A 24,919-nucleotide genomic window follows, 5' to 3' on the forward strand; every position below is an offset into this window, starting at 1 on the left:
ATTAATGCATGTGGTAGCTGAACTGTGTGGATCAAGAGAATAAGAGGGTGACGATTCGGGTTTTCCACAACCCACAGTCAGTGCACATCGGTTCTTATTATTTTTTACAATACAAAATACACAACTCACCGGCAGGCACATGGGGCTAGCATGGGGTTCTTCTTCCTTGTCGTCATACATCTTTGGGTTCAGTTGATTTCCCCATGCTTTACAGCACAAACGTACGGAATTTTCTCATGCACTGGATAGCATGCCCGATTGCGGGCTAAATGCTCCGGCGGCGATGTGTTGGTACCAGAATTGTAACAGTGATGATCGAAAAGCACTTTTAAGTTTTAGTAATGTATTCCTGAACTACTGATGTGTTGTGACCGATATCATACCATGTATGATTGCATAAAGAACCTCCTCTTCCTTGTTCCACGTGTACATGTACATGTAGTCCCGTTCTTACCATGACTGTGTGGTTTTCAGCTGGGGACTACGCATGTGGTTGTTGTCACTGCGGTTCACCCAGACAGTTTCACATCTAAATTGCGGACGCAATTTTCCACTTCTCGATGCGGCAATGGCACCATTAATTATTTTCAAACGCCGCGTGTGGCGTAGTATGTAAACACGACCCCGTCGACGTCCCGAGTATCGTTACTCAGCAACATGCCTAATCAGGCTAATGATTATAATAGTGCGGCGCCTGTACTGCTGTGCAGAACCATCTAGAGTAGAGGCATCAAGTGCATGCTGGCCAGTTGAAATATTAATAATATTAATTGACTACGTTGCCATGTAATCATGCAGTGGGGTTTTTTCACTGATCCTGCAAGTCACTCCAATGGCCACCGTGACGTGCTACTTAGCACTTACAAAGCAGGGTTAACACAGGTTTCTCTTGATTGTCCAATTACTGCCAGAGCAGGTGCCCTAACCACGCATACATGTACGTGTAGGTACAGCAGGTTTGACTGAATTACCCGTTACCCATCTGGCTTCGACAACTAATACTTAAAATAATTTCGTTTCATGGAGCGACTATACTGGAAGCCCATGGGCTCTGTCCCTGTGTCTCCCAGGTCTTCTGGTTGGCGTTACCATGATGCGAGCCTGAGTGGAGTATGCCACCCAGATACACATGTACAGTACATGACTACGCGCCTTTGCCTTTACATGTACGTGTATCAGCCCGATGTAAACTCGAGAATCACGATGACATAATTGTGTGGGGCCGTATTTAAAACCAAATCTACATGTATACTAGAACTAGGGCGCTTGCATTAATGTTTCTGGTGCAGTGATGGCGAGAAGACAGAGTAATGTCTCCCCGCAATTAGCGTCTGTCTCCAGTGCGAACTTACACAGTAATTTGATACCTGGGGTTCACATCATGATTGTTTTGTCGACATCGTGACGCATACAACCACCAGGAACTTAAAATGCCGGAAACATTACAGTTATTAGTACCTATTACATTAACGTTACATCACAATGTTGTATTGTATTGTACATGTACGCGCGTCAATACCACAATGGCCATGCCGTACATGTATCTTGTAATATGTTTAACCCCCATGAATATGTCATGTTCACGTCGGTCTACATACGCAGGTGCATGCACATGTGTATTTAGACGAAGTAATATAAATAAAGCATTTGCCCCCATATAGTCCGCAGTCCAGGGTGCAGAATTGTGACTTTTCGTTCGCCACGAAAGGGCACCAAGGTTTGACATGACCAAATGAAAGAGCAAGAGCAGGGCTTTCCAGGCATGTGTCTCTTGATTAGCTGTGTTGGGGCTTTGTTGACCAAATCGCGACAATTGTTTTTCTACGCGTTGCCATGGCAACTGGATCATGAATTTGAATTTTGAGGCTATTGCAAGCATCATAGCGATGTTTGTGAACTGTATTTGAGCCACAGAGGCTGAGGAGACCCAGCATACGAAATTGTACTGAAATTTGGATGAAGTATAGGCATGAAGAGAGGAGAAATAGTACTGCACAGTATGACACAACATGCGACACAATTGTCATATCATGTACTACCTTGCAGTGTGCACCTACAACCACACTATCGCATAACGGATGAGTTCAAAGCAATAATACTAATAATTATATTATGTTAACTGGTTTTGAGGGAAAGAGACAAACGGGAAAAGTATTTATAATATGTTCTAGAATTACATGTGACCACAAAATACACAAAGGAAACCTGATGAGACGAGTTAATTAATTACGTGTATAAAGACTGATATGAGAAAAAAAACCGTGCCAAGCACACCGGATCGCGGAGTCGGCCTTAGAAGGAGTGCATTACTTCAAGTGCAAGTCAACGTAATGGTTTACAGCAATGCAGTGGCTCAGTGGCTGAAAATGCAGTGTGTGTGTCAGCACCTAAACATAAAGAAATGCGGCATCAACTTTGTTTCGAACTAGGGAAATAGTTCCGCAAAATATTAGACAATGCTGATATTTAACCTCTGTGTATATTGTGACCCAAAGACCAGGTGTGGTCAAACAAAGGGAATGAACTATTTTTAACTGTACTTCCGCAGCGGACACGACCACACCAGGGGCATACGAAGGGGTGTTTGGGGTGCCAAAGCACACCCCCCCCCCCCCCCCCCTAAAAAAACGAATTCGATCTTGGTTTGCAGCTGGTTCAAGAAAGACCATAACGCGCGGACCATAACTCTACACATCGCACACTGTAGCCATCCCTGTTCGGACTTACTTGTTCTTACTTGCACTCGACTATTTTGTCTGATGATTGGCCATTCTGGAATGGTTAGTACGGTACACAGTGCGGCACATCATCCTTATAATGTGCATCATCCACCTTGAATGTCTTGTTTTATGCCGTTATGTTCTCCACATGTTTCTCCCATAGGGCGGTGTTCATGATAACAAAATATACCATGTGACGTTCCTCCACTGTCCGTAGACGGCTCAATTTGCCGAAGGCAAAGAGCGGAATACACAGACAGAAGAACGAGCAGTTGCGGTTTTGTAACTCTCAGTTTCACGAACTAAATCCGACGATCATCAGACGAAGATTGATACTGACCCTGCCCTGAGAGTACTGCTATATATCATGAATGTGGCAAGCCCCGCGGACTAATTGCCATGTGATATGTAGCGCGATATGGAGTATGTTTTGTCACCTGATTCCACGACTCGGAATATCGCGTAATAGTGCACAGATAACTAACACTTTCTCACACACTCCATATCCCGCTACATATCACACGGTAATTGTTACACTGGGCTTGCCACATTCACTGTATAATTTTAGTAGCACTCTCAGGCCCAGATCAGTATCAATATTCGTCTGATCGGATTGATTCAGTTCATGAAACTCAGAGTTACGAAACAGCAACTGCACGTTCTTCTGTCTGTGTAATAACAAAATATATAAATATCGGCCGACATGAAAGGACCAAAATGAAGGCATGCACTTTTGTGTGGGAACGTCGTGGAAACCACCTAGATCACTATCCTGGCTACACCCCTGAACACAGTCATCAAGTAGTCCACTGCTTACAGCAGAGAAGAAATCATCCTCAGCGGAATTCGATGAGGCAGTGAGGTCAGCAATGTGCGTCTTTTTGTCAGCTTGCTACAATCCTAGCGAGAGTCTCTGCATAAGTGCATGAACGATAGCAAGACTTATGGGAGTGTACCTCTCTAGCGATCAGATTCGCTGAACTGATTGCTGCCATAATCCTTTGATCTTCTCGTGTGGCAGCAGCGTTCCGCAATTATTTCTTTTCTGCTTCCACTGTCACGAGTTGAGATGTCGCCTGCTTGGTTGTACAGCTCGCCAATTTGTTTCAGCCACAAAACAGGCAGATTTTTTCTTCTGGTTCAACAACAGGGGCTCGTAGCGATTGATGAGTCCCTTCCGTCGAACTGCGGACTCCTCGGATGCCGTGCAGGCTGCCAGAAAATTTGGCACTTGGCATTGTGTGAATACACTTCAGAGTTCTATTCGTTTCGGGTTCCGGCACAGAAGAGATAGCACCAGGCCGGCCAGCACTCGGCAGGAGCTCATCACTGCAGTTGGTATGGCCAAAATACGTGAACCCATGGCATAGGCGAGGCACACCCGATCGACCTAGAACCTAAATACTACAGAGTACCGTCCAGGTATAGATCTACATTTTTACATCTGAAGCGCACCACGTGGCACTCCAAGTGTGCGAGGTTTCAAATTTGAACTTTTGAGTAGGTTTGGTGCATGCTCAAACTTACGCTCCGCGAAACTTGTGCATGGATTTGCCCCGAAGAAATTCGCCTCTATCGTGAGAGCGCCCCAGATCTAGAAGCAGTTCTCGACTGTTTTGGGTACCTCAAGGGGTCCTCTTTCAGGCCCCCACATCAAACCTTGGTGCCCCGTCGTGGCGAACGGAAATTTTTTAGGGCTACATTTTGAGCACTTGGACTGCGGACTAATACATATACTAACTGTACAGGATTGCATGTACAATGATTGTGTACAATGTAAGTGGAGCTCACGCTTCCTGGCGAACTTTACACTCGACTGACTCACAACTGACATCCGGAGCATAATGTCCAACCTTCCACTGTGCAAACCTGCTCAGTGCACAACGTTTCGGACATTTCGCCCCTCATTATAAGGTTTGACAGGACACGTAAGCGCAACATAGGTCTGGGAGCACCCAACGTCGTCTGCGACGCGACCGACGTCCCTGCTTGCAAGTGCATGGTTATGACTGAACTAATACTAGTACCATGCATGGCATACTTCAGTATGAGCAAACAAATGGAACTAACGTTGCACAAGGACTCGACTAGGAGACCCTTTGCCATTACTTTTCATTGTTCCTGGTTGACAAAAAAGGAGGGAGATGCATTGGTGTGTGGCCCTGCCCGCACAAGTTCATAATTGCCGCATTGGAGACCCAATCAATTCAATGCATTATGTGGGGTGGTACACGTCCCTGGCCTGGGTAGTGCTTGTCCCAATCATTTATATTTTTGATGTACATACAGTGTACATGTAACTACTCAATCTGCGAACAGAACTGTTTCGTTCTTTGTGTTGTGGACTGATCAGCGCAGCACAGAGAAAATGAGGCCGAACCTGATAGCAATGAAAAATAAGTTTCCAAAGCCAGATTTAAACCAGGCCCGAACGTACCTTGCCAGAGTGCTCAAACTGTACATAACTATAGTCATGCAACGACAGTGCTTCAATCGTCTATGACTGCATAGGACAGTATGAATAGATAGATGTGGGTACTTCTGAAGGTCATGCCCTAGCCTAGGTGTATGTAATCATGCCTCATGGACTCAGTACATGACTGCCTGTACAGTGTACAATAGTATGATTACCACTTGAAGGTTATGGTACAAGTAAATCGAGGTGGACATGACGATTGTACATGTACATCCACGATGTGTGTGCGTGTGTATATGCAGCTGCGAGGTAATAGCACTATGATTACGCATTATGGTCTACCATCATAAAAATTAATAAAATACAATAAATCATTGCGTGCCAATCCAACTACAACTATGGGGTGACTGGTCTGAACACGACGCACACACTCTCCCCGTAGTGAAAGGGCACACTGGCTGCTTTGTCGACACAGAGCAGGGGTCGGCTTCTCTATCATAATTATTATCACGGAGTTTAGTTCGTCTTTAGAAGTTGATCTACGGCATACTTATCCGGTACTACTAGTATCCTTCTGCACAACACGTGATCACAACACATGATCACAACACATGATCACAACACGTGATCACAACACATGATCACAACACGTGATCACAACACATGATCACAACACGTGATCACAACACATGATCACAGTATTCGAAATCACAGTGGTTTCTTCTACACTATGTCTGCATCCCATTCCTTGCTCGACTTTTGTTTGACAAAATTGATGAGGCTTTGGCAATAGCGAGACACCCTGCACCGGCCAGAGGCAGAGGTCTTTGGGGGATTCTCAGTGTGTCACAAAAGTACTACTAGTAGTATCTCCCTCAGAGTAAGATGCAGAGTCACCAGTATTACCAGTACAATAATGTATTAAATTCTACTTTCGGTATATGGATCAAATACAGTAAAACCTGTGACTAACGACCTGACTAACCTGTGACTAACGACCTGACTAACCTGTGACTAACGACCTGACTAACCTGTGACTAACGACCCAGCTATGAACCTTCCTCCAGGCTGTCTTCTTCCAAATGATCTACTAATGCCCTGAAGAATTTACGCTGAGCTTGTTCTCCGCCCAATTCCTCCGAAGACACTATAGGACGTATGCCCATCAACCAACTCTGCATACAAGTGTTTGGACACACACATTTCATGTCAATACTGAATAGCGTTGCGCATTAAATCTGCTTCGTGTCCTGGTCGGTAAGCCGGGCAAAGGATGAGAATGCAGATGGGCGACCACCGATGATTACCCTCCTGCTCGTATTACGTAACAGCACGGTTTGTGGCGAGGTACGTGAACATATTTCCTTGTGCCAAACATTGCCGCTTGGTCACAGATTTCTCCCAAGACTACTTGTACTATTTTGATCTTCAAACCATCGGAGACTGGTCCAGGACCTGCGGGTTCGGATTCGTCTACTAGTATCACGCAAATGTTGTGATTGACTGTTCAGCGACTAATCTGCCAGTGGCCCAGCCGCCAGTGGATGACCATGGATTGAGCATGGCTGTTGACAGGCAAAACAGCCGGTCACGAAGGCATTCTCTTGTTTACCCGAACCTGTCAGTCGCCTGGCATTGACACGCGGCCAAATTTGGCAATAAGCAAATCATGTCTCTGCAACGGTCCCGTGATCAACATGGACCTGTAGAGGCCATCTGTCCAGGAACCACACTCTCCCCGTCTCAGTAGCGATATCACATTGTCCACTGGTCGGACACATTCATTCATACCCCCCCCCCCCCCCAGACCAATTTTATGAATAAATTTCGCCGAGCAAGAAAGACGTCAGGGTTGTTCTATTTACGATTGCACACACTATCACAATGTCATGTGCTCTGGGCGAGGTAAATCTTCATCGCGTGTTAGGGACCGGCGGATTCTGCTCGAAAAAGTGGCAGATTCTGCTCGAAAAGCTGTAAAATTGGCTGAACCATACAAACCGTATGGCGGGCATTTCCTCGAATTCTGCTCCATTTCTTTATCCACATACCAAACATGCATGAAACGTACCAGAAAAAGTACCGAATTCTGCCAATTTTCTGCTGGCAGAATCCGCTGGACCCTATCGCGTGTACATGTACATGTACAAACTATGACTTGTTTTCCCGCTCCATTTTCCTTTACTGTTAGCATGGTTGGTAACCCTGCTTCTCTCCTCTGGACTCTGGTGCCTCGTCAGGAGCACTACCTTGTTGCCCGCACAGGTGGCCCTTTTGAAATGGAAAGAGTTCTGTTGTTCACCCCGATCATACGCCAAGCGCGGAAAATAGGAGGAATCACAGGAATGAAGCCCAGTTACCGGTATTCGGAGAAAAGAGACGGTCTGGGAGATAAAAACAATTGTACAGTGAATTGGAAACAGAATTCAAGACATTCCCTAGCGCATCATCAACAATGAGCGTGGTTGCTTTCCTGAACTTTCTCTTCGTCTCATCTTCTCTTCAGACCTTTTCTTTACCAATCAGCTGATCGCCGTCTTCCCCGCACCCTGCCCGGGGCGCCCGCCCCCAGTGCATGCACTACGTACACCGTGTACTGGGACATGCTCTGCCTCAGCTGTGCGTGTACTATACAATCATAGCTTTATGCTTTGCCCGCTACCTCCGATAGTTTGAGCACTCTCAGCGCTAGTACATCGAGCTGTCCTAATGGCTGTGGTTCTCGTAGCCATGGCTGACAGTTCAATCCTATTAATTTTTATGCTCGGAGTTCCACTGATGAGGCCTCATTGGCCGAAACAGTCTGGCTGTCTGCACCATTGGGTGTGCTATACAATCATGTATGTTCATCGAGGACTGCCGGCTACTCTGAAATAATTATTAGAAAAGGCTCAGGGGCCATATTTTACTCTTGCTGAAATCCATTCCCCGACTCAGTGACTAAAGGAGAAAACGTTTGGTCTCTGTTGGTTTGCCTTTACATGTATGTGGCAGTCTACGCCCTGGCTAGGTCGTAGAGGCTAGAGCATTTAAAATAAATTGTACGGTTTGGACCCTATGTCAACATCATCCCGTTCCATCACATCACATCAGGCAAGAAGAACAGGAAGGCGCTAGGCACACACGGACTCAGTGTCCTTTCAACGTTTCGTACACCAGGTACACTATCCCAGGTAGGTACGTCATATCAGTTGACTTCACGTGAGGTACTAGGTCACAGTAGGTGGACTTGACGTTCTGCAAGCACTGACGTGACTGAGTCTGTCCCGATCGGGAACTAATTGCTTTCCAAGGCAAAAGCCGTGTAGATCTACTGACAGGATTCAATTGTGCAGTTGTATGATTGAACTATTAGTATTAGTATTACGAACCGTTAGTAGGCGTTACCCTTTTTATGTCTTTGGACTTGTCTTTACCAAGCTACATGATTGATTGTAAGCTAGGCCAGCACCAGATGTGGCCAGTAAGGATATGCTAACACTCCAGCCAGGCCATGCTGTCCAGCTTGCTATCACACTCCAGGTTGTCAAATCACGTGATTCGGAATCGTGCTCAAAGTGGAGACTACGAACCTGACTCGACGTCCTTCGATTTTTGAACCAACCACCAAGCGACGACGTCTACCAGGTCTACTTGGTCTTGGACTCCGCTCGTTGGACCATGCCGGGTATGAGAGGTTTATGGCACAGCTAGCTTGCAGTTCTTGTTGCATGACAGTCCTTCTGTTTGACATCTCGAGAGAGACGCGCGCCTTGAAGTAGTCCGCATGCATGGCGAGAAGGAGAAGGGGTGAGCAAGAAAAGTCCGTAGTATTTTTTATTCGTAGCGTGTGCTGTAGATCTACCGTTGAACCGTTCATGCCATTCTACTTGTACTACTCAAAATGTCGTTCGTTCGCGATGATGTTCAGCCGCTGGCTACGCAGGATAGTCTTCAAAGCCTGCTGGACGGAGTATCGTGTGGATTTCTTCTCAACGATGTTCGCGAAACGGACGAGAGGCTAGGTATCGGGACGTTTGGAACCGTGTTTAAAGGCTACTGGTGTCACGCGCCTGTGGCCATCAAACGCCTCCACGACACGCTGATGTACAAAGAGACTGGCGAGCCATCGCTGGATTCGAAGAATTTCATCAAAGAAATTTCTCTGCATCGAGTGCTGCGCCATCCCAACATTGCCCAGATCCTGGGTGTCATTGAACCACGACCGGGACACGAGCAGGGCAGTCCCGGAATTGTGTTCGAATTGCTCGAGCAGAGCCTAAAGAAGCGCTACAAGAACGAGTCTCTGCAGCGGCTGCGCGAATCGCAGCAGGTGGAGATCGGCCGTGGAGTAGCGGCAGGCCTACACTACATGCACACGGTGGGAATCCTGCACAGGGACCTGACGACCAGGAACATCATGCTGAGCCAGCGAGGCGACGACGACTACCATGCCAAGATCACCGACATGGGAGTGTCGCGCGCCATCGCGATTGGCTCCATAGTCCATCGCATGTCCTGCAACCCGGGCAATCCGAGCTACATGGCCCCGGAGACCGAATGGTACGACGACCCTGATAAGCAAGCCGAGTACGGCCCGAAGTCCGACTGCTTCTCCTACGGTATAGCCATGCTGGCCATGTGTGTGCGCAGGGAGCCACCACCGCCGGCTGTTGTTGCCAAAAGAGGTCGCCGTGACCTGGCTAACATGCGGAGTGATTCACCCGACCACCCGCTCCTACCCATCATCGTGCAGTGCCTGGAAGAGAAGCCGGAGAAAAGGCCATCGGCCGACGACATTTGCGACGGACTCAAACCGCTCCGCGAGATCCTGGCAACACCTGCAGCAAGTCCTGTCAATCCACCGGGTACGCCCGTGATTGGTGATGCAAAGCGCCATGACAGCGTCTCACGCAGCACCAGTGCATCGCAAACCATTTTCACGCCGCCACGTTCCGTGAGCTCCCCGCAGCAAATCGTCGGGTCTCCGAATGCGGACAGTCGGATACCTATGAAACCGCGGGAGCTATTTCCATCTTCATCACCAGCAGACACGCCAGCAGGAGAGGCAAGTGGAGCTGTGGCTGGAAATGATGAGTATCTGTACCACCTGGAAGATCTGCAGAGCGTAGACGTCACGGAGCAGACCTGTGCTGGAGCTGGAATTACGCCATACCGCCAGTCGACCATCGTGAATCCCGGACCGTGGACGAGAATCCTGCACCATCGGCCCTCAGTCGCAGGAGCTGAGAAGCTGTCGGTGGCCGATATCTGCGCAACCGCTGGAGCGGACACAGAGCTTGGAATGCTGGGACGCTGCTACCGAATGTTCAATGTCTGCGCCAGCACTGAGATGCAGCCGCCAAAGTGCATTCCAAAGGTACATGTGCATGACTGTGTGTATGTGTTGATCCATCCACAGTGGAAGTTTAGGAAACTTCACTTCTCAACTCCAAACTCCAAAAACGGTCTCTTCACTGCCATTCAAATTCAAATTTACAATACACGAACTATTCGGGCCTGGCCCATCATAATGGTAATATTGTACAGTGGCAGTCACCTAGTGAGTATTCTGACAGGACTGACGGAAGCAGTTTTTTGATCAGTCCGGTTGTGTTATGGCCTTTCAAACTTAGTGTATTATATGTCCGGTGCACATGCCCTCGATAGCAGTTAACATAATATGTTGGTGGCCAAAACGGTTGATCCGGTGATATCCTGGCCAACCGGACTGGTTCCGGCGAGCCTGTCTCATAAGACACAAACATGCTTACTATGTGCAAAGCACAGATCTGCTTAGTATGAGCATTACTGTAAACCGCCCGATATTCGCGTCACTAAATTTTCGCGGTTTCTTAGAATCAGCAGGTTTGCGATGGCAAAAGTTCGCGAAGCACCGGGGCCACCTACATACACCCACTGTTGAAGCTTGATTTCACGCTGATTAATATTCGCGTTACGCTCTTCTCGCGAAAATTGCGAACATTAATCCGTCGCGAATATTAGGCAGTTAACATTATCTGGGACGCAGGAGGATTGCTCCATAATTATTGAAGTGAGTACGGATAACAGGTAACTTGGATACCAAGAACACTTTACTGTTCCCAATGGGGATACGTCGTATTGGCGTACCGCTCCACGTGCTTGGAGGATGCCTGGGGGTTGCACACCTAGCAACCCAGCAAGAGTTGTGCAGTGACTATTTCTAAACAAAACCAAAGAAAAATTAATATTCACTGGTTTGAGGGAAACACGCAAACGGGAAAATTCTGAAGAAAAAATTGACTGTCGCCACCAGGACTCGAACCAGGGACCCTCGCTTGAGGCCAGCAATACTCTAACCACTGAGCTATGGTGTGGTCGTCATCCCAGCAGAGACCATTCAACATCTTCAGATGCAAAGTAAAGTTCACGCGTTCACGTTACCACCGGCTATACAATTGTGTTGCGGAACATAACCAACTTACAGTAGGAAGTTTTGCCTGTGTCAGGTTACCACCATGCCTGAGGGGCAGGATTAAACGGTTGGCTGACAGCCTCGCGATGTGACGTACATACCAGAGCTACATGTACATGAGCACATTTTTTTTTATACTGCTAGGAAATGCGAGGGTCTGTTTTTTTTTAGGCCTTCTGGGAATATTCTTGAGGAGACAAACACTCACCAATGCATACTTGCTTTAGCTGATTGCCTTTCCTTGCAGTCTTGGTGGTTGCTTCTGGGTACATGTATTCTGTAGTTATTTCATCGTATCCTTAAATGTAGTAAATTTCAAGCAATTGATTTTGGGCTCAGGGGTGCGCGAATTATTCCCGGAATAATTTGGGAATACTATCGTTGAGAAAATTTTGTTGATAAATATGGTGGTAAAGACACGCCTGGCAATATGGCGGTAAACACACGCCTGCCCACACACGCTCTCTAGGCTGCAAAGTTCTGGCACAGAGCTCTCCTTCTCACCACAACCATCATCAGTTCGCGCCTGGCACCTGGTCGATACATGGCTGGCGGTATCCGGCATAGCAGGCTGGTACATCAAGTAGCGCATGGCACATAGATGATGACACAGCAACGACATTGCTCGATTGCGACGTACGTTTCGTCCCCGCTGGACTCATCAGGCAATCTTCTTCTTGGATGTCTTCATACGGAGCTTGACTCAAGCTCCGTATGAAGACATCCAAGAAGAAGATTGCCTGATGAGTCCAGCGGGGACGAAACGTACGTCGCAATCGAGCAATGTCGTTGCTGTGTCATCATCTATGTGCCATGCGCTACTTGATGTACCAGCCTGCTATGCCGGATACCGCCAGCCATGCATCGACCAGCATTGCATTGCCAGGCGCGAACTGATGGTGGTTGTGGTGAGAAGGAGAGCTCATTGCCAGAACTTTGCAGCCTAGAGAGCGTGTGTGGGCAGGCGTGTGTTTACCGCCATATTGCCAGGTGTGTCTTTACCACCATATTTATCAACCATAAGTACAGCTGCAGTGGTGTCTTCGACTTCATTCTCCCGAGAAAATTTTGGGAAGTTTAAGGGACTTCTATGGATCTTTTGCCAGATCCATTGACCTTCAGAAGAGTTTGGGGAGAATTCGGTCAATTTTGACCTACCAGAGAACAATCGCGCATGTATGGAAGCACGTACATGTACATGACGATTGTACACGTACATGCAGCAACACCCGGACAGATCATGTAGATCTACAACTATTAGTACAATGTCGTGTAGTGTAGATCCTGCATGCAGTGATCACGTGCCTGACCGTCCATTTTGCATACTAAAGAGCATGCGCAAGGCACGGTTCGTGCTGGGGTTCTTTTTTTGGGGGAATTCTAGAGAATTTTTTCATTTCGATGTTTTGGGAGAATACTTTCGAAGTTCCGCGGGAAATGTCCGAAAGCATAATATCGGGTACGTGCGAGCATAATCCACGCACCCCTACTCTGGGGTAGAGATATGTACAGGCGCTGTAGTGACTCAGCAACTCACGCTATAATAGGTTAGGTGGTATTTTGGACCTCCTGTTCTGCCCCCCCCCCCCCCATGTCTCTCTTTCCCTCTCTCTCTCTCTCTCTCTCTCTCTCTCTCTCTCTCTCTCTCTCTCTCTCTCTCTCTCTCTCTCTCTCTCTCTCTCTCTCTCTCTGTTCTCTGTTCTCTGTTCTCTATATATTCGTCTAATTCTCCATGTCTTCCCTGTATTTGCTTATCCTATGTTTGGTTTGTACAGTGGCTGCAACTCATGAAACTACCGCGCCACTCGCGTAGACGCTGTCAGCTTGCTTGCGTCCACGATGGCTTATTGCACTGCGCATTCCAGCGGCATCAGGAGGGCAGCGTTGCGATCCTCTACTGTCTCGACACGGCAAGCATCGGCGGAGGTGGCGGCTGGAAGCGTTCTCGCATGCCCCCAGGCGAACACTGGCACTGGAGGTGTTACCTGACCTCCACCGCACTCGGTCTCGTGTGTGTGTGCATCAACGAACATAAGACGGGATGCTACAAAGTGATGCTCCGAAGTAAGGACACCCATGAATGGGAGCCGCTCGGTGAACTACCTCTGGTCAAGTTCTCGTTCGGCGTCGCCGTGAACGGTACTGAGCTCATCGTCGTCGGTGGACGTGGCAGTCTACGAGTGCAAGGAGGTAACGTGAGCACAGTCCATAGCTTTGATCTGAGCACTCGCAAGTGGCAGTCCTGGGCGGATTTACCCCATGCTACCGCTGATGTGTCGCTTGCCGTCCATCGCGACCACCTGCACGTGTTTGGCCACAGCGGGCTGGTGCGTGACGATGCTACCTGCGTGATGAGCGCAGATCTCGGCAAGCCGCTCTCCGAGAGGGAATGGACGATGGACGTGCACTGCCGAATACCTCGTAAGCTGTGCGGCTCCGTTGTTCTGGGCGATCACCTGATAATCTGCGGTGGTCTGGAGGCATCTCTTGTAAGCCTTGATTGGAAGCGAGACTGCTCCAATGCAGTATTCCTGTACACACCGGATGGAGACAGATCACGGTGGCTGGCACTGCCGCACCTCGTCACTCCGCAGAGCTTCCCGGCAATAGTCACCGATGGCCAGAGGCTGATCTGCTTTGGCGGAATGTCGGACATCGACACCCTGGTCCAGTTCGTGGAGGTGCTGGAGATCTAGCCGGTGTCCATGCAACGGAACCACGTCAGAACATGTACTGCTTCTAGTGGTAGCTAGTCTTTCCTACTGCCGGGAAGTAGGTTCAATGCTATAACGTGAAGTTCACCTCCTGCTCAGCATAGCTTTAAACCTGTGGATAGCGCAAGACAAATATTCCGTATGGTGAGATCTGCAACGTGTTGTTGTACTCAAACTTGAAGTGGACTGCTCTGCGCAGCAATGGTCATGTGGATAGCCGTGGCGTGGGACGGTAAGTCCTATATCTTGAGACTTGAGATCTGCACGGTGTGTTCCTCGACGTGGCCACTGATCGACATCTCTTGTTCTTCCAGGCAATTCCATGGCATGACACACAGGCTGAACCTCACTACTTTCTCCAGCAGCGCTGTTGTCACTGTGTCTGCCGCTTCATGGCACAAGGTGAATGGGTTTCCTTAGCTTACTGCCTGCTCCATCTAGGATAACTTATTCATTGCAGCAAGGAGTGATTGTCATTGCCATGGGAAGACCGTAAACTGCTACTTGCACTTGAAAGTGAACATAGCTTGAAAGTTGAAACTCTTGATCAACCGACCCCACACTCTTTTCTGAGAGTATTTTTCCCATTTCTTAATACTTTTTCTACATCTTGCATTACCTGCAACCCATGAAACTTCATTACATGTTGCAGGCAAAATGAATGGTTTCTCAAAAGCTGCTCTTTCAATGGGCTGCTGCACTTTCATTATTATTCTTGACTTGCAGTACATCGGATTTGACGCTAGCAGGCTAGCGATGGTGACCTTGATGCACACTGTTGCTTCTGCACAGTTGTAAAGAATGCATATTTTTGATTGTGCTCACTTCCGTTAATCGTTTTCTTTGTAATTTTCCATTCATGTTTTGCTTTAATTAATATTTGCTTTGTTTTCCTAGCTTACTATTGCCGTGACTGGCTCAACGCCCTTGTCTCAGGGGATTCTGTCCCTGCATTAGCTATGCTTGTCACATGCTATGAGATTGTGTCTAATAATAATAATAATATTCTAAAATTCTTGATAATTATGCCGTTCTAGCACCTTTCTTTCACTGCACAGCACTATCTAAATTATGAATATATGATTGACTTCAACTGTTTGAAATTATTTTGAAATTATAAGTGTTTCCTTTGTTCAGCAGCACCACTTACTTTTATTATATTTTCTCTCTAAAAACGCCTTGGTATTTCTATTCAATCTGTGGACAGCTGGCCTGGCCTGATTTGCAATTGTACTAGGCTATAAGCGTCGAAACATATTCCGTGTTCAACGGACCATGAGCCGTATGGGGATATGGAGAGGCTGATACGTGTACAACTGTGTAATGAAGGACATCTCACAGTAGAGCCTGAGGGCAATCAGCTACTAGTATATTCGTCCTGTTCCCTGTGCATTTAAGCATACTGCACATTGCAAGGTTGGTGGACTGCAAAACTGTGATGAAGAACAATCCCTAAAGGGGGCATACCTACTGCTCTTGGGGGAAATCCCCTGGGCAGTAAGTTCTCAAAAAACGCACTGATCAACAGTTACCTATTGTGGCCTGTATTTATGTGCCTGGAATTATAATGACCTGCTGGTGTGGCTGCTGCAATGGTGGCAGTTTGTGGGTGTCTGCATGGTGGTGTTGACGGTAATGCCGTGTGCGTGCGTTGCGCTAACGAAAGCTTCCAGATGCCCCTTTGTGCGTTTTTCAGTGGAGCCGTAACATGTTCTTCGGACCGGTGGCTGATGTATATGCTGCGCCATCAGGTACGGAATCATTAATTTAATTATTTATTGGATTTTATTAAATTTAAACCGAAGTTAACAGTAGCCATTGTGATGTACCCGTATGCACTCCCTTCGAAGTTGAAATTCCAGCCTAACATCGCCCAGTTCCTATTCATGACACATAATTGCATGCAAATAGTCACTGAAGTATCGATACAATTTTAATTTAAGTTACAGTGATGGAGAGTTACTCTTAACTCGTATCCTTATGTCCTTTTCCTTTCTACAATTTTAATGTTAATATTAAACCTGAATGCACATGTGTTTGTCCAATGGAATAATTGAGTACACAATGACATGGAACATAATATACTGCCATGATGTATCCCATACGGGGAGCATACTGCACAAGTATGCGGGTCTAACCAGCCCCCTCCCCCCCCCCCCCTTCACTCAAATAGCACGGGCATGCACGCGCGATAACACACACTCACGCGCGCGAAGCAGGAATGCATCGCCTATCCACAGGCGTTTACTGCAAGGGGATCACAGAACAGAACCGACAAGCTGCTATTTGGTACCAATTCCTAGCTGAGGTCTAAAATAATTGTGCTAATAACGATATCAAATCGGTGCACCGTGCAGGCAAACGGACTCTAGAAAATTAATGTGCTGCACATCACATGCCTAACAATAGAAGATTATCAAAGCCTACTAGTATAATGATCATGGACGTGGCAAATGGGATTTAGGCCTTTGGCCTATGGTTGGTGGATCTGATCTATCCTCCCCCACCGTTTAGGAGCCGCATCTGACGCCTGATCATGGGGTAGTGGCGCCGCACGGCAGCGGAAAGGTGGTTCTTGACCAGGGAGTTGTACGACTCCTTGTTCTTGACCTGACCGGTACGCGAACCCGTCGAACTTATTTTTTATTATTTATTTACTAGTATAATTATACTACTAAACTGAAGTACCCGATTCCATTACTGGCATTAGTGACATAGTTTACAAGCAAGCTAGCTGTGTACGTATTGTGTAGAAACTGATGCAGTCAAAATCAACCTTAAATTGAATATAACATGAACACTTGTGAATCACAGAATAATTATGGGGAGCGGTATGTGGATGTGTAGGCGGAAAAAAAACTCAAGTTTTCTGTGAAATTGTCTGCGTACTATAGCAGAAGGAATCGGACGGACATGTGGAAAGCCGAGAAGTTTGGGAACACTCCACTGAGGGCTGATTCATACAGCAGTAACAGCTGCAGTAGTTGCTGCAGCAATAGCGAGAAGCAGAACACCCAGACATACAGAAGCATGCACGCTCAGCGGCGCCGGATTTAGAGTGCAAGAAAACACGGAACATTCAGAATAGAGTCACTCAGAGGAAAAGCACGGAGAAAGTAAGCAGGCCAACCACCAGTGTGGCTGAGAAACACGCTGTGCTGGAACTGGAGGGAGTGTAATCATCCATGGCTGACACGACGGGGCAGCTGGTGACGTGAGCTCGTCGACACGAGTCCACTGTGGCCACGTTGTACAGCAGAGCGGAGCTAACCGAGGGCTGGTAGTAGTTGACGGTTCTCATGACGACGGGCTGCACGTTGCTGATGTCACTGACCTGACGGAGATGAGCCGACACGCAGAGCTTTTGCTCAGGCACTTCGTCCAGGTAGAGCACTAACCTACGGTCCGGCGACTCAACGCGCTTGATGAGCCGATGGTTTATCGTAGCCATGCGCAGTGCGTCGACATCGGCCTCGAAGCCGGACGGAACTGTGATCTCGAGTAGGGACATGCCGCCGGCCTCTTTGGCTGCCACTTCTGCAGCTGTGCAGTAGTCGCAGATAGCCGATAACCCTGTGCGGAACGATTCCAGGCTGCAGGTGGCGCTCATCTCGTACCCAGACGACGATCCTTCCGGTACGTTGTAGAACACTTCAGCCGTTACCAGGGCATAGCCGCTTCCCTCTGCCCTGACGGTCAGGGTACCGGGAACAGGGATGTCCAGGGCTGTTTGGAGGACGTCCGTGTTCTGCTGCGTCACCCGGAATGACTTCTTGAAGGACTCCGACGCAGTGCTGCTCAAAATAATGTTCACGTCTTGCTTGGCGGAGCTCATGGACACGGCCAGTTCGGAGAGAGCCTGCAATCCAACAACTGTGTCCTGTGTCGATCCAAATCCACCGAGCGAGTTACGTTGGGTGGACAGCCATCTCGCTACCAACGAAGCGCTCGCCATGTCCTTTGCTTGCAGGAGTGCGAGCAGTCCGTAAGCCGTCAGCTCGATATCAGACGCACGTGCTGGACTGACTGACAGGAAGCTAAGATCGCTCGACTTGGCCGTCTGATCCGATCGTGCATCGCTCCACGACATGGCACCACCGGAGCGGTCGGCATGACCAACGAGCATGTCCAGAGCTTTCTGTGCCTCTCGGCTGCCTGAAAGACCGAGAGCATACGCTGTCAGTGCCAGTGTGTAGTTGTCGGCTATTCCCGACCTGAAATTGTTCTCCAGGTACTTTCGACTTCTCATAAGTGCACTGTCGACAGCCACCCCGACGGAATTGTCGCCAGCTGCCGCGGAGTCCTTGGACGTGACTAGCTGTGCTTCCACCAGGGCCGTCAGTACGTAGGCAGTACGGGCCACCTCTCCCTGCAAGCCTCCCTTCATGCTCTGATGGTGGACCATGCCGACAAGCGGGAACGAGCCGTCGCTCTTCTGCTGACGCACAATGTAGTGCAGGGATTGGCTCAGCAGGCTCGTGTCGATGAAAATGAACGGTTCCGCCTGCGCAAACGACTTTGCAACAAACGCCGTCAGCCACAGGCTGCCGCTTGGATCGCGCTTGCCGAACGCACTGAACGAGCGATCAGCGTGCATGTACGTCAGCTGCCTCTGGTAGCCTTGGCGCATGTATCGCGTTGCCTTCTCGGCGATTTCTCCCGTACTGCGGTCGGTCGCTGTGAGGTATTTCATGACGAATACATCGGGCGCGAAGCCCAGCATGTTTTGCTCGCCGCAGCCGGATGGCATGAGCAACAGCTGGTCGAGATTGGACAGAGCCGGGCCCATGATGTCGCCAATCACGGAGAACTTGGCCGTAACCGAGTCGGGTACTATTCCGGACGGCAGCTGAAGCCCGAGATCACGCTTGGACTGCTCCTTCTCGGTCAGATCTAGCAGAACTCCCATGGAGTAGGAATGCTGGACGCCCTCAGCTTCGACGAGCAGCTGACGACGAATGCGATCGGCAGCTTTCGGCGATCGCGCAGTGACATCAATTGCGACGTGACCGGCCTTCTGCGCGATTACCAGAAACTCGACACTACCTGCACCACCTTGCATGGTGGTCAGATTCTTCGTAACAAGCTCGCCAGGACTTGAGCCAACAACTGTCAGCTCCTCAGACGACTGGAGATGGATAAAAGCCTCCATGTCGGACAAATAATTGAACAAATTCACCTGGAGGCTGAGCTCTTCTCCGCGGATAACCGAGTAGGGGAGGTTCAGGGTGATGAAGAACGGTTTGAAGGCGGTCAGCTGAGCCTTGCTTGGCGCCACGCCGAGTCCCTGCGCGGACGAGAGAGCGAACGCGTCGCCCACCCAGGTGGTGATGCTATCCGGAACCTGTCCGCTGAGCTTGGCTATGCCGTCACTGTCGGCTGTGCCCGTAAGCCACAGCCACGTCTCCGGAAAGTTGGTGCGGACGCGGCTAGGCTGGGCGAAGCTGGCACCTGCCGCGGGGCCTGCTGCCATGAAGCCACGGGCAGCTACGGGCGGCTGCATTGCCATCGCATCCGCGGGAACCTGTCCAAGATTTCGCGTCTGTGGGCGGTACCTTTGCCGTGGCGACTCAGGAATATGAACATCCGTCAGCATGCAGAGCCCGGCATGGCTCAGGACATCGCTGGCTGCCATCTCTTCCTGATGATATCCACGGCTAGTGAAGGACGGTAGAGCGAGACGCTTCTTGCGCTGCATAACCTGAGCACCACCGAGGTAGCTTCCGCCTGCGTAGGAGCTGACAGAACTTGAACTGTACGAGCTGAGATCCTTCTCCACGCGCTCCACAGTGATTTCATTGCCCCGGGCCAACAGCTGAGCTTTCTTGTCGATGACACCAATAGCAACGGTGGATCCTGGCGCTGCCCGGACGATCGCAGACACATTAGCACCGGGCTCGGCTCGTGTCATATCGAACTCAATACTGACGTTATTGTCAAATGCCCCACTGACGGATATCTCCTGTGAGTCGATCACCATCTCGTTGTTGACCTCGTAATAGCACAGCACCTTCATCGACGGCGCCATGCGGGGACTGATCTTGAACGTCACGGCAGCTTCTGTCGGTGTTGCTGGCTTGGTCTTGACCTCCGTGTACAGCTGAAGTTCAGACCGAGCTATCACCATGAAAACAAACTCCGGCACGGGTAGAGTAGATGTTGCTGTCAGCACGATATCCTCGCCCGCCGTATATGCCGACCGCTCTGTTGCCAGGGAAACATAGTTTCCGCTGGGAGAGTAGAATCGTATCGGGGTGAATGTGCTGCGGACGTTCGGTTCCAGGTCGGCCTTTAGTGACATGTACGTGACATCCGACTCAACATTAATCGCCATGGTGACAACGCCGTTGCGGACGTGCAGGCTCTGAACCTTCTCGCTGCGTGTCTTGTTGGTCGTCATGGTTTCCAGCGTGAACTTCACCTCCGTGTTGTTTCTGCTGGGACTGCCGTCAAGATCTGTGACTAGTATACGCACCGGGTACAACGCACCTGGCTGAAAGTATTGCCGAGTGATATACGGGTCGAACTTTATGGTCAGCGACGACTTGACTATCATCGTTTCAGCGGTGGTCCATTGTATTTCTCCGGTTACATCATCCATGACGGATGCGTTGGCCATGAATTTGTAGCGCTCGTACATGTTGAAGTCCTGGAAGGTCCCGCCGCACAGCAGCTGGTGGGTGAATTCGCGACGACGCATCACAAACGTCGCCTCGCCCTGCTTGTTCAGCACAAACACGTTGCTGACGACCTGCTTGGCCGGGCGATGGTAGTCCTGGTACGGTACGAAGCCGCCCCGGTCCATGCACTGGGGCGGCAGAGGCCGGAATGACGAGTCCAGCGACACCTGGATGTTGACCGTGCCACGGACGGGTCGGCCGTGAGTGTACGTTGCTTTCGCCTGCACCGTCAAGCTAGCAAAGTCGTCCATGGAGACCTGCTCCGGCGCGGTCAGGGTCACCTCGAACTTCGGCAACACGTACTCGCGCACATCAAACGATTCCTGAACCTGCGATGAGCGCATTCCGTCCTCAAAGTAGCGGATGGACCAGGTACCCAGGACGGGCTGTGAGGACAGCGGCAGTTCACCGGTCCACAGGCCCGTGTCCAGAGAAGCGTTCTGCCACTGGTGGATCTTGTTGTGGAGCGCGTCGTACACGTCCACGTTCGCCTGGGCGCTGTAGGGCATCAGACTGCGATGAACAGCCACAACACGTATCTGCACAGTTTGACCAGCCTTGTAGGCAAGTTTGTCCGTTTGGATGAAAACCGAGCCCGCTCTGCCAACTGTCACGAGACTGGTGTTGGAGAAGTCTACACCACCCACACCGCTCACTGTCAGGTTCACGGCATTGTGCACCAGCGGGGCGATGTTCATCGGCATCTGTATCGGGATGGCGAGATGGCGCTTGCTGGTCACCACCTCCCGTTGCTCCATCAGTACTTCCTCGTAATGACTTATCCTGACCGTTACGACCGTCTCTCGTCCCACGGAGCGCAGCACTGACAGACCAATATTCGTGGGCTCGCCAGGATGGATGGAACACGGAAAAGACACGACGTAGCTATTGCCTGACACCCTGCACGGTACTGCGCTGAGCAAAAGCAGAATGCTCGGTAGCAGCAGCCAACCTCCTGACTTCATTGACATGGTCGCCGTCCTGCTCGTGGGCCACAAACAACTGCACAACGACACCAGCGCACCCGAAGTGGGGTGCTTGTTCGTCAGCTACAGAACAACCCCGCCGCCGCTTCGACTTTCACTTTCACGACTGCACCCGTGTGTGCCGTGGTACCAGCGAGGATGAACTTGAAGGCGCGCACAACACCACTTTCTGCGCCGCAATGACAGCGGCCGATTTGCTCGTCTTGCCGAAGCACACGACTGCCTTTTTCTCTGTCTGCAGGAGCTCAATGGTCACTGGAACAAACTAACCTTCTTCACCTCCAGAGAACAACTAGCTTGGCATCATTCCCAGCTGATTGAGCCAGGATCGTCTGACAAAGCCATGGCCAGGGAGAGTGGGAAATCCACAGTGGAGAGCCAGCTCTCCACAAAAGGCAACAGCCAGCATAGCAGCGACGTCTGCCGTCATGGCTCGTTGCAGTGTCGACACCCGGCGTAGTTAGTTCGGTGACTTCCCTGGCTGGCGGAAAATGATCCCTGCGCAGGCCTTCTGGCATGGTATCGCACAAGACTGCGCGGGATGGGCAAGTGTGCGAACGGTGCGGGTGCATCTCATCATGTAACATTGTTGCATGACTGTACTTCTGTAGACCTCTACTACGGGTAGTAACTACACACACAGTTATTATGTGTATCTACCTGCCGAAGCCAGCACGCGGGTGGTAGCTCGATCGGCACAGCAGATCGTGATCGTATTAGTACTATTATATATATATTACTTTTTGTGTGACGTTGCCATTTTTTAGTTTTGGCACTTTTGATCCGTTTTGCGGAGAGTAGCAGGACGTCTAGGAGTAGGAGGAGGTGACCATGGTGACTCTCCAACTCTCCATGGCTTTGCACTGCGACTCTGTTCACCATGCACGGACGGTATCATGCATGGTGCACAGAGTCTACAACATACAAGTGCAATACTACGATCAGTCAAACACAAAAAGGGTAGACGGGTCTACAAGCTACAAGTACAACCTCTTCCCTTTACACAGTTTGTGTCTTGCGATGCCGTTGTCCCGATAGTAACCTCTTCCCTGGAGTCTTCAAGTGACAGGCTCTCACTTCTCAGTTTCATTATCATGATTATGTCGAGGCTGTATCAGTGCAGTACATGATGAGGTGATGAGTCACACAGATTTGCGGCAACACGATGATCGCGCGGTGGCGGGAAATGAACTCTCGGGAAGCCGCGCATGAGCAAAATAAAAAGACCCTCTCTCCTTGATAATCCATTACCATTATCAAATGAGCGGTTGTGAGACGGGCGGCTGTTCAGGCCCAAGGCCGGCTGACCAGGCTTGCAGCTATCGATACGTCGTTCAGTGTCTGTGGTGTCACGTCAGTTCGAACGCCAGCTTGCCCAGCGCGCACTGTACTCGTGTTCGAGTCAGCGGCGGAAAATTCATTTCGTGAGGTTGAGCTGGATGAGTGGTCTGGACGAGGCAATCGCTATGACTGTGGTCTCGGTCCGCTACCTGATACTTGATAGGTAGAACAACTACAAATTGGGCACTTGCGAATACGCCGGGTTCGACAGGACCGTTTGTTTCTGAGCTAGGTAAGTCAATAATAATGTGCACTGAAAACAAAAAAGGTAACACGTCGTTGTCGTTAGTAATTGTTACTTGCTTATGCTCTGACAAGTGTAAGTGAAAGCTCCGGTGATTTCAATCCTCCGCTCCGTGATCTTTCAAAAAATTGTTTTAGTAATGCCCACAGCGGTACAATGTATACCAGGCACGGCTGTCAAGAAGCGGCAACTTAGAAAGATGGCGTCGGTTCGAGATGGCATGGTAACCGCGCACGTGCCGTGGTCCGTGACTTGCTCATGTATGCACGCAAATGCAAGTCACAAACTCACAAAGATCGTCTTTGCATTTGGAGAAAATATCTTCGACTCTCTTTGGAGGTTGGCGAGTTTGCCTAATCTTTACTTGATTGCGATGCCGGTATGTCCTCTCAATAATTAGAACAAAGAGAGCTGATGATCGCTTCATTGCTGAGCAGAAGTAACAATCAACTCTCCTCATGTCCTCATTGCCAAAGGCAGACGACTGCAATTCCACAACGCTCATTTCACGATGATGGAAACAATAATCATGTACTAGTACACACTTGGACTATTTGGTCATCCCTATTCTAGCCGCTAGTCCGTCCAGAAAGCAGATATTGACTATTACGATAAGTACAACTGCGTGAACGAGGGCTCAAACAGCAAATTCAATTCAAGACGTGACTCCAGTCAAGAATTAGGGTCTTTACTCGAGAACTTCACAAATACAGGTCAAGGCACCCCACAAAACTGATAGATGGCACGAACGAAAGACAAATAGGCCAGACAAAGTGTCCCAAGTGATTGAAAACAGCAGATCTACCAAATAAGACAGCTACATGTGCCTAAACAACGATTCCCATACAGTAGAGAGTAGTATCAGGCAGAATGAAAGCCTTGGAAGGGCACAAATACAGCCACGACCGCCACAAAAATTGGACGACCGCCACAAAAAAATTCTCATTGCTCTACCTCCTTGAAGGGTGAAAGTTACCAGTTATCCTATAGCGATGTCAGTTTATGCCTGTTGGAACCCCCCACAGCCCGCACGAAATACCTTTCAAATAATTCCAGGATGCAATTGCAGCTCCAGACAGGAGGAAGAAGAACACCGTGAAAAATAACGGCAACGATGCCCAAACTCTCGGGAAACGGCTGAAGTCTTCCTGAAGATGTTAACATTGAATAGCCATCGATTACCAGCGTGGTTTGGTGACTTTAGAACTGTTTTGAGACTTAGAACGAAGCGATATCTCAAATTTGATGGAATTGTTACCTGTCAAATGCGTGGGCGAGCAGGCCAGCTGACTGGTTATGCATGAACATGCATGAGCATGCATTGATTTTTCATGGTTCACGTGCAGAAAACTAAGTTGCCGCGATCCAAGTGCAGCTAACAG

General features: G+C 49.3%; 2 protein-coding genes across 2 annotated transcripts; one reads left to right on the forward strand and one right to left on the reverse strand.

Annotated features, from left to right (window-relative positions):
• Positions 1 to 8,658: 8,658 nt before the first annotated feature.
• On the forward strand, positions 8,659 to 15,672 carry LOC135818404 (uncharacterized). The gene is made up of 2 exons (XM_065331777.1): positions 8,659 to 10,495; positions 13,348 to 15,672. Exons 1-2 carry the CDS (start codon positions 9,020 to 9,022, stop codon positions 14,266 to 14,268), a joined length of 2,397 nt encoding a protein of 798 aa, XP_065187849.1. The 5' UTR covers positions 8,659 to 9,019; the 3' UTR covers positions 14,269 to 15,672.
• An 833-nt stretch (positions 15,673 to 16,505) lies between these two features.
• LOC135818405 (CD109 antigen-like) lies at positions 16,506 to 22,522 on the reverse strand. The gene has a single exon (XM_065331778.1). The coding sequence runs from the start codon at positions 21,935 to 21,937 to the stop codon at positions 17,381 to 17,383; it is 4,557 nt and encodes a 1,518-aa protein (XP_065187850.1). The 5' UTR covers positions 21,938 to 22,522; the 3' UTR covers positions 16,506 to 17,380.
• Between the last annotated feature and the right edge of the window lie 2,397 nt (positions 22,523 to 24,919).

This window comes from Sycon ciliatum, chromosome 5 (assembly GCF_964019385.1).
Source record: "Sycon ciliatum chromosome 5, ocSycCili1.1, whole genome shotgun sequence".
Taxonomy (NCBI): domain Eukaryota; kingdom Metazoa; phylum Porifera; class Calcarea; order Leucosolenida; family Sycettidae; genus Sycon; species Sycon ciliatum.

Excerpts from the sequence above, each read along its gene's own strand:
- LOC135818404 (XM_065331777.1), top strand. The coding sequence starts at position 9,020 with ATGTCGTTCGTTCGCGATGATGTTCAGCCGCTGGCTACGCAGGATAGT. Across the intron at positions 10,496-13,347 it reads CGCCAAAGTGCATTCCAAAG|TGGCTGCAACTCATGAAACT; the intron begins GTACATGTGCAT and ends TGGTTTGTACAG.
- LOC135818405 (XM_065331778.1), bottom strand. The coding sequence starts at position 21,937 with ATGTCAATGAAGTCAGGAGGTTGGCTGCTGCTACCGAGCATTCTGCTT.